The 9,493-nt window shown below is 65.3% G+C and overlaps 1 protein-coding gene across 5 annotated transcripts in view; it reads right to left on the reverse strand.

The window, feature by feature from the left end:
- Positions 1 to 8,917, reverse strand: part of KCNT1 (potassium sodium-activated channel subfamily T member 1) — a 299,723-nt gene extending 290,806 nt beyond the window's left edge. For all 5 annotated transcript variants that reach the window (XR_014302124.1, XM_082696201.1, XM_082696203.1 and 2 more), the window contains exon 1: positions 8,808 to 8,917. Coding sequence is in view for 4 of the 5 variants with exons in the window: in XM_082696201.1 (XP_082552327.1) it covers positions 8,808 to 8,902 (95 nt within the window). In the remaining variant the exon portion in view is untranslated. The remainder of the gene's footprint in view (positions 1 to 8,807) is intronic.
- Between the last annotated feature and the right edge of the window lie 576 nt (positions 8,918 to 9,493).

Genomic DNA, 9,493 nt, shown 5'->3' on the forward strand with positions numbered 1-9,493 from the left:
TCGGACAAGGGAAAGTGGGTGTCCCGACCCCGGGGCTGGCAGGGCCAGCCCTTCTGCGGCTCCCTCCCCACCTTGCCCCTGGGCTGTCCTCCTGGGCCTGCCTCCAAACTGCCTTCTGTAAAAGGGCCTATCATGTAGGCGCAGGGCCCCCTCGACGACCTCGTGGGTACCTCGTGACCCTACTTTCACACAAGGACTCTTCTGAGGCCCCGGGCGGGTTGAACCCCAACCTGTGGCTTTAGAAGTTCAGCCGCTGACACCGTGTCGGGTACCGTGAGGCCGGGTGTGGACTCCCACCCCATTCACAGTCCCGGGCAGCCGTGGAGACCTTGGGGGGGGCCGCCCCGGGTGGGAGCTGCTCGGAATCACGAGGAATCCAAGGATCCCAATAACCAGACAGGACAGAGGACTCCTGGTCTGAGCAAACCAGTCGCGAGGGGTGAGCTCCCCCCTGGGGCCCCCAGCCCCCACTCCCCTCCACGCCCTCCACCAATCCCCGGGCACCACCAGAGGCTCCCCAGCACATGGCTTGAGTCTCGGGGAGTCCCCTGTACATGCCGCCGGGAACGCGTTGCCGCGAGACAGTGGCTTCCCAGAGTGAGGCTGGCCCGCGGGCCGGGGCGCACCCCAGATAGAAACGGGGTGGTTTCTCCCATGGCCACTCTCCCCCGATAATTCTGTGCATTCCAGTGCCCACGGCTGTCCTAGCGGGGACCGTTCCCTCCCAGTTCTGAGCCCCAAAGGCCGTGGTCAGTACCGCAGGGCTGTGACCCCTGGAAGCTGCCGTGTCCCTTGGCTTGGACCGTGTCCCCCTGATCCTTGCCTCTGTCCTCATACGAGCTTGTCTGTGTAAAACTGCCCTCTGCCTCTCTCTTTTCAAACTGGGGTAAAACACACACAACAAAATTGACCGTTTTAACATTTTTTGCCTCCTTCTAATGAGGACACTTGGGACAGCGCTTAGGGAGAAGCCTCTCCCCATCCTAAAATCCTTACTTTGGTCCCACTCTCAAAGTCTCTGCCATCTGAGGCCACATTCACACGTTCCACGAACTAGGACAGGGGCATCCTTGGAGGACTATCATTCAGCCGACCTGGGGGTGGGGGGTGGTCCTGGCTGGCGGTCTTCCTGGGGCAGCTCCCACAGCCCACCCGTGTGCCCCGTTCCCGCCCAGCAGGTCCAGAGGAATGTGGCGGGGCTGGCTTGCGGGGGGTGCCGCTGCTGTCGGGGGCACTGCCTGGCCATGGGGCCACATCTCCCCTCACGGGCATTAGAACCCCCGCCAGGCTCAGCTGGAGTTCTTGGCCACAGTCCCCTCCAGAAGGAGACACAGGGCTGGGGTCCTTCTCCCTGCTCCCAGGCCCTAGTTAATTGCTCTGGAAGGGCCTAGAACGAAGGACAAACCGGCTGGAGAGGCAGAGCAAGACCGAGCAGACATGGAGACACAGAGACAGAGGGAGACAGTCAGCGGCTGGTTAGCTGCAGGGGGGTGGGGCGCGGGCAGGGCAGGCCCCTGGGGAGCGTCTGGGGCTCTCCAGGGGCTGCATACGGGGAGAGCCCCGGGTGAGCTCACCTCAGCCTCTCGTCCCCGCCCCACCCAGGGCCCACTGAGGCTGGAAAGGGGCAACGGAGGAGGGAGGGAGCCAGGACGTGGGCCCCCCGGGGAGAGGAGGCAGCTGGCTCACCTCCCAGAAGGGACTCCCACCTCTAGAAAAGACAAAGGCGCAGTGGGGGTTGGCCGGGGCCTTGCCAGGCTTGGGGGTGTGGGTCTCCTGCCCGGCACCCAGCTGTGGAGAGGAGAGGTGGGCACCTCGGCCTCTGTCCTCGCGTACTCCCCTGCGCACCTGCCCCAGGCCCCAGCCCCTGCCCAGCACAGACACCTCCTCCCTGCCCCTTGCTGCCCCAGGGGAGCTGCGTTCCCTGCCTGCAGGTGGCCTCCTTCCTGGGCTCAAGGTCACAAAGGACGCAGGCCCCCCCAGCCCGAGCCCTGGGAGCTGGGAGCCGTTGTTCCCACAGGCCGGGGGAGGCCCAGTGGGAGGGAGCCTCTCTTTCTCCGCTGAGAAACCGATTTTCCACGTCAGTGTAGGACCCGCTCCAGAAAACACCCCAGCAAAAGGACGCGCCACGTTATTCCGACTCCATCCAACTTCCGTGGGCCAAGGGTCCCACCGGACAAGGGCAGGAACCACCCTGCAGGCCCAGGGTGCCCTCCACAGCCCCACGCCACAAGCTCCCTTAGTACCCAGACAAGGGGGCAGGTGCCGGGTCCCTGGCTTCGGAGCACCCCCCGCCTTTACCCTGCGATAGCCGTGTCAGCGTCCTGGGGTGCGGCAACCTGGGGCCCTAAGACAACAGGGATTCATCTTCTGCCCGTCCCGAGGCCAGCGGTCCTTCTGGAAGCTCCAGGTTAGGGTCCTTCTTGCCTCTCCCGGCTCCCGGGGCCCTGCTCCTGGCTTGAAGCCACGTCCCCGCAACCTCTGCCCTTGTCCCCTCTTCTCTAGGGACATTGGCCACGGGGCTCGGCACCCACCCTAACCTAGAATCATCTCACCTTGAGAGTTTTACCTTGATCCCAGCGGCAAAGGCCCTATTTCCAAAAAAGATCGTGTGCACAGGCTCTGCGGAAGCATGCGTTCTGGGGCCAGGGCGGGGAGCCTCGCTGCAAGCACTGTTAGGGGTCTGGGTCTGGGGTACTCTCTGCAGCCCACCCCTCCCCAAAGCTCCCCTAATCAGCCTTGGAACCCTGGACAGGGCCCCTCGCTGCGCGCACGCCCAGCCTGGAGGGGACACACGAGGCTGCATGCAGCTCCTCTCTCCAGGGTCTCCTGGGACGCCCTCAGAGCTTGAGGACTGTGAAGTCAAAGCAGAGCTTAACCCTAGGAAGGGAAGGGCCACTTGCCGCCTGCCGTTTCTCTCGTAGCATTAACTCCTCCGCCAAGCCTGCAACTTCGTATGCTGAAGGCCCAGCCCCCAGTGGGATGGTGCTGGGAGGCGTCCCTGGGGGTGATTAGGGTTCGTTAAGGTCCCTGCGCTCCCTCCGTCTCTCCACCACGTGAAGACACGAGAAGGTGGCTGTAAGCCAGGAAGAGGCCGTCAGCCGGACCCACCGTGCAGGCCCGTGCCCTCGGACCTCCCTTTGCCACAACTCTGAGACGTCAGCATCTCTTGCTTCAGCTGCCGGGTCGAGGCCGTTTTGCCGCGCAGCCAGAGCTGACTGCAGCACGACCCGAGCCCTGCCGCCTCCCTGCTCTGTTCTGGACGCTTGCACGGTGCGACGGTCCCCCCACGACCTGGCCGCAGTGGTAAACGGCCATCACGGGGACCCCAACAGGCGCTAACGGGAGCTACAGTTTGAAACCAAAACCAATCATGGTTCTGGAGCCCCTGGAGGATGCTGGTGCCCCTCATAGGGGGTCCATGCCGCGCTTCACACTAATTTGGGAGGAAGCGACCTCTGAGTCACGCACACGTGTCTCCCAATGTGGGCTTAGAGCTGGCACAGCCCAGCGCCAGGAGGGGGAGCACGGCTCCCGGGGGACACCCAAGTCCCCATCATGGGGACTCCGAGATACCTCCAGGGCATGAGCAGGGGGGCCAGGACAGCCGGCACACGGATTGAGGCCCACTACTCCCCCAGCGCCCAGAAGACAGCGGTGTGCCCAGTCCACAAACACACACACGCCCGGCTGACCCGTCTCGGCACACGTGGGCCTGTGCCCTTCCCCGTCCTGTCCCTCCCTGGTGTCCCTTTACTCTCCGTCTGCCTGCTGCTCACTTTCTCAGGCTGGGGGACCTCAGTCCCCACAACCCCCACCTGGAGAAAGGCACGACCTGCCCCCAGGAGCCTGGACTCCACAGGGGTCACCCCCTTCTCTCTACCTTTTTCCTCCCCACCACTCAGGCCCTTGTTCCCTGTGGGGGACCCCAGATGACACGGGGAACAGAATCAGACAGCCCCGGCCCACTCACAGTGCCGTGGGGGAGGCACAGCCATGAGCCTTGGACCGGGAAGGTGAGTGGAAAAAATCAGCAATTTTACTCCCCAACACTGGCTCTTCCTTGGTTGGATCACGTAGCCGTGCTGCAGTGAGCCCCAGACGGACGCGTCCCTGGAGCAGCCTCACAGCATCCAGCATCAGCTCCCGGGGCCACACGCCAGCGCCCGGGCCATGCCCCGACAGCGCGAAGCCAGAAGCTACCCAGACTGTGCGTGAGGCAGCGGGCCTTGGGGCTCAGGTGGGGTAGAGGTGCGGCGGCAGCTGGGGGCACAGGGATTTCGGGTCAGAGCCGGGGAGCGGGGGAGGAAGACTGGGAGTCCGTCAGAGAGGCCGGTGGGCAGCAGGCAGGAGCCCGGGGGCAGGAACAGCCGCTCCCGGGGGTGACGGGCTCTGCAGGGGTGGCTGCGCTGGTTGAACAGAATGTCTGGGGGGAGCTGAGGGGTTTGGCTTTAGCCCCATGTCCCCCCTGTCCGGGGCCCACCCGGTCCTACTGCGCAGGTCCTGAAGGTGGCAAGAATCCTCCAGCCCTGCCTGCGCCCCACCAGCCGGGGCCCTGGCCGTTTCCCCAGCCTGTGTGTCCTCCAAGTCTATGTGTTTGCAATGAACCCAGGCCGCCAGCTGGGGCAGGGCAGGGGGCAGGTGCTGGGGCAGAGCGGGGTTCCCACATTGTCCTGCCCTCATGAGCCACGAACCCAGCCCTGCCCATGAGTCACGACATGGAAGAGGCGGCAGCCCCCAGGAGGTCTGAGCCCGGCAGCCCCACACAGGAAGGACCCGGCGCGAAGCAGTGAGCTCCTCTGGCACCAAGCCAGCTGCCCCTTCAGCCTGGCTGGCACGGGCCGGGGCACTTCCATGGTCCCTGGTTCCCCTCTACTGTGACAGGGCGCTCTGTGTTCGTCATCGGCAGGGAACCCCCACGTGCAAAACTCGGGCTAGCCTGCTGTCCCCACGGCCTCCCTCACGGCCCCCAATCTTCCCCGGACCCCCTCCAGAGTAGGGATCCCCGGGGGTGCTTGCCCTCCGGGGCTCTGGGGAGGGCCCTGGGTCCTGTGCCGGTGAGCAGGGACAGTGTCCCGCTCTGAAGCCTGTGCATCTGCTGGAGCCCCGGGGAGAGAAACAGAGGAGGGAAGAGAAAGAAGGGAAGGGCCCTGGGGCGGTTCTGACCCGGCCACACTGAGATCCGCCTGCGCTGGCGGCCTCTCCCGTGGGGCCCAGCGATGTCCATTTACTAACAGTTAGAGCTGAGTGGCTCTGGGGGCAGCTGTTCCCGATGCCCTGCTGCGGGGGCCTGAGCCTCTTCTGCTCAGCGGAGGGGAAGGGGCGCGCCTCCCGCAGGGACCCCAGCCCTGCCTGCTCCTCTCTGCACCCAAAACCTGGGTTTGAGGGTCCCCAGTGGACCGAGAGCTGGGGAGTCTTTGTCCCGGGATCCCCGACTGTCAATCACCCTGCGGCAGGGCGGGCAGGGGTCTGTGCTCGAGCCCCCGCACCCCACCCCAGGCTCCAGCAGCGCAGGACTGTCTTCCCACTTCCCAGTTTGTTGTGTGAAATAATATTTGGCACTGCTCGACTCCAGAGAAGCAAGCCCGGCTCCCTCCTCTGTTTTCAGAGGAACAGAGACCAACAGCCCAGTGGGGTCCCCTGGGGTCCTGGCCTCTTCGTCCTTCCTGCAGCAGCCTGGTGCCCCCCCAATCCCCAGGGACCCCGAGGGCACTGATCCCTGGATGCTTCTCAGGGTCCCTCCGCCCTCCACTCAGATGACTGGGGGAAAGGGGAGGGCGCCGATGCTGACCCGGCCTCCAGCTGCGCCCCCCCACCCCGCAGGCTGAGTTCTGGCCCGGCAGGCAGCCGTGGAAAGCAGCTGGTCAGGGACACGCAGGCCAGGAGGTGGCCACATGCCAGGCCCGTTGCCTTCACCTGTGGCTCTCCCCACCCCAGCCCTTCCACAGTTCTTCTCGTGGGGGACAAGGCAGTCGTGTCCCCGCGTCCCCCTGTACCTCAGGGGACAGAGCCCAGCTGCATCTCCCTGAGCCTGGGGGTGGGCAGGGCGGAAAGCCTCCCATCTGTGTTCCAGGACAGGAGGCAGAGAAACACTTATGATGACAGAACTCCCCCTCCATGTCGCTGTCTCATCACAGTGCTGTTTGCGGGGTGCCTGGGGCTGTCATCACCCCTTCCTGGGGCCCCCAGCTGTGAAGCACTCAGATCCCTAGGTCTATCCCCCAGGACGCTAGTGCCACATGCTCAGGTGTCCAAGTGCACGGGAGGGTCAGCTGCAGACCTGTTGGGGGGCGGGTAGGGAGCAGGAGGTGGAGCGGGGAGTCCTGAGCCCCAGGCCTTGCCTGGCCCAGGGGAACTTCTGCAGAGTCCTGCTCTCGTGGACCTCAAGACCTGGCCCTGCAGGCAGTGGTGAAGGTTACCCCGAGACCTCAGCTGCTCCCTGGAAGTTTTGTGAGTTCTGGCTCTGCCCTCCTCCCCCTCCCGGCTTCCCCCCCCCCCCCCCCCAGGAGAGGCCGAAGCAGCCTCCTTGACCCACGTGGGCTGAGTCCCTCCCTCCCTCCAAGGCCACAGCGTGTGAGGCTGCAGTGACTCACTGCTGGTGGCTTTATTTCTCCGGAGAGCAGGAAGCCCACAGCCCTTCCTGCCCACTCGCAGCCTGCCAAGAGTCAGGGCAGCAAATCACAGCTCACCCCACAGAGTCTGCCCTGGGGCCTGGGGGCTGCAGGTGGAGGCCTGGGGGGACGGAAGGGGCTCCAGGATAATGCTGGGTGGGGTCTGCCAGAGCCCCCAGCCTCATGGTGCTGGGGGACAGCCTGCAGCCCCAGAACCCCAGGCCAGGCCCAGGGGTCTCAGCTGATCTCAGCCACCCCCACCTCCAAACACAACCCTGGCCCCAATAAGACCTAGGAGCACAGCCTGTCAGCATGAGGGGTTCACGAGAGGGACAAGGCCACAGCTGAACCAAAAAGCTTGAAAAAAAAAAAAAGCTCTTCTCGCTGTGCTCCTGGCACAGTGGCTGGCAGGGGGCAGCGGAAAGGTCCCTCCAGGTCCCCACCGTGCCCATTCCTCAGTGCCCCCCACCCCAGTTCCAGTGCTCCTGGAACCCTGGGCAGCCAACACCGCACCTCCCCGGCTCTCCTCCAGTCCCCAAGCAAGCAGGGGTAGCATCACCTGGAACCCGGCAGGAGAGGTGCAAACCAGTGGCTCCCTCCCCACCCAGGAGCCCCGTGGACCCTCCAAGGGCCAGCCACACCCACCAAGGCCCTGTGCCTCCTCTCTGGGGCACGCAGGGAGAAGACCTCTGCCATCCACTCCTGAAAGCAGAGGGATGTGTGGCTTCAATTATGCCAGCCGCAGACACTGGCATTTACCGACGCAGCCAGAGGCCCCCGGCCTTCTCCGGGTGACAGACGCCATTCCTGCCCACGTTGGAAAAATCTCTGGGGCTGCTGTTCTCAAGACTTAACGGAGTCCCAGGGAAGCAGGTGCCGAGGGGCTGGCGCTGCCCTAGGAAGATGCTCAGAATGCAGGTCCAGCTCTGTGTTCCAGGGGGGCAGGGGCGCCCTGGCCACAGGCAGAGTTCTCCTGACCTCTCTGTCTCCCCAGAGAGGGGTGGGAAACTTTCCTGTGGGTGCTCTGGGTGGGCTTGTCATTACAACATGCAGTCCCACAAGGGGAACCAGGGAGCGGGGAGCCTGGCTACTGAACTCTCGACCTTGACGGTGAGTGGGCAGGTGGGGTCTGCTCAGCTCTCCTCCCGATGGGAACGCAAGCAGACGTGCTGGGGTCTGGTGGGACGCTCTGCTTCCGGCGGTGGGCACAGCGGTCTTAAAATCCCTTTCCACACGCTTTGGCAGCTCCTCACCGTCCTTACACACTGACCTTGTTCACAAATCTGACTTTTCCCAGGTCAGCTTCAGCCAACGATCATCCCAGGGACTCAGTCCGCGTCCGACCCTTTCAACGCGTGTGCTAGGTGCTGACGTCAACCGCTGCACCACAGGGGGACACTGGGCCTCACCCAGCTGCTCCCGAGCTGGGTGGGGAGGGACCTGCAGGTGCCCCGGGGCCATGGAGGGCGGCTCGGGTACACACGGCAAGGAGAGCCAGCTCCTTCCCCAGCCCTGCAGGCTCCTCCGCTGAGTCCCTGTGCTTGCAGTGAAGGCGGGTGGAAAGGCGCCTCCCTTGAGGCTGACGGAGCTTAAGTGCCGGGTGTTTACCCAAGACAGCTATTTGGGGAAAAGGCAGAGAAAAGCAACATTTCTTCCCGCTTCCTGCCAGCTCTCCTGGTGTATGAATTATTCCCGAGAGCTGGTTCTGCTGGTCTCTTACCGAAAGACTCATGTTCGTTTTCTCCAGCCAGGAGAATTGGAGGTGAGGGGCCGTGGTCACCCTCCCTAAGGGACCACGGCAGGAGCCTGAAAGAAGCTCCCTCAGACAAGAATAAACGGCCGCAGCCAGAGTCTGGAGGACATCCGCCTTCAGCCAGACTCCCGGGCTCCACCGCCGGCTTGCTTCTGGCCTTGGCCTTGTCCCCCAAGTCAGCCGGGTTTGGAGTGGGGCAGGGGGCAGGCACCCGCCTTGGGGAGGCCAGGCTGGGGGCGGTCTTTGGGAGGACTCCCCGCACAGAGCTCCCCGTCCCATCCCCCGGGCCCCCTGCAGGAAGGTGCGCGCCCCCTCGCCCAGCCCCCCTCGGAAACTTCCCCCCGCGCAGAAGCCCGGGAAACCCGGGAAAGTTGAAGGGCAGCGGGCGGCGCGCCGGCCTTCAGCACCGCGGACAGCTCCGAGCGCGCGGCGACCCCCGCCCCTACCTGTCGTCGTTCTGGAAGGACGGGTCTCCCAGCAGCAGGTCCCGGAAGCGGTACCGCGGCGGCAAGGGCAGCACCTCCGTGTCCAGGTCGCTCATCTTGAAGCTGCCGGTGTCCGGGCGCTCGCCGTCCCCGCGGCCGCCGTCCCCGCCGCCCGGCTGCCTGCGGGCACACGCCAGCGCCCCCTCAGCCCGCGCCCGCGCCGCGCCCGCGCCCCCCCCCCACCCCGGGCTCCGCCTCCCGCAGACCCCCGCCCGCCCGCGGGGTCATCAGCGCCATCCGCGGTCTGTACCCCCACCCCACCCCCATCTCCCACACACGTCCCCCCGTGGGGTCAGCAGGAGAGCGGCCCCTGCCCACATACCCCCAAGTACTCCCTCCACTCGGAGCCGGGTCAGCTTCACGCAGCCCCAACCTGCCCACCTGCCCACATCCCCGGCCCCCTGCAGGCCCCTGCCTGCTGGGTCAGTCATGCACAACTACCCCCCTCCCTGGACCCACCACCCCTCCCCTCTGCATCCCCTTCCCCTGTGCGTCCCCCTCCCCTTCCAAAGACCCCTGCCTGGTCAGCCCATAGCAGCTCTCACCCCACCTGCACCCCCAGTCCCCCTCCCTCCCCAGCCCTGCCTTCTGCAGGCCCGTCACCCACACCGGCCAGCTTCCCCCCACCCCACAACTCCACCCTACCC

Source organism: Mustela nivalis (assembly GCF_964662115.1).
Source record: "Mustela nivalis genome assembly, chromosome: 13".
Taxonomy (NCBI): Eukaryota; Metazoa; Chordata; class Mammalia; order Carnivora; family Mustelidae; genus Mustela; species Mustela nivalis.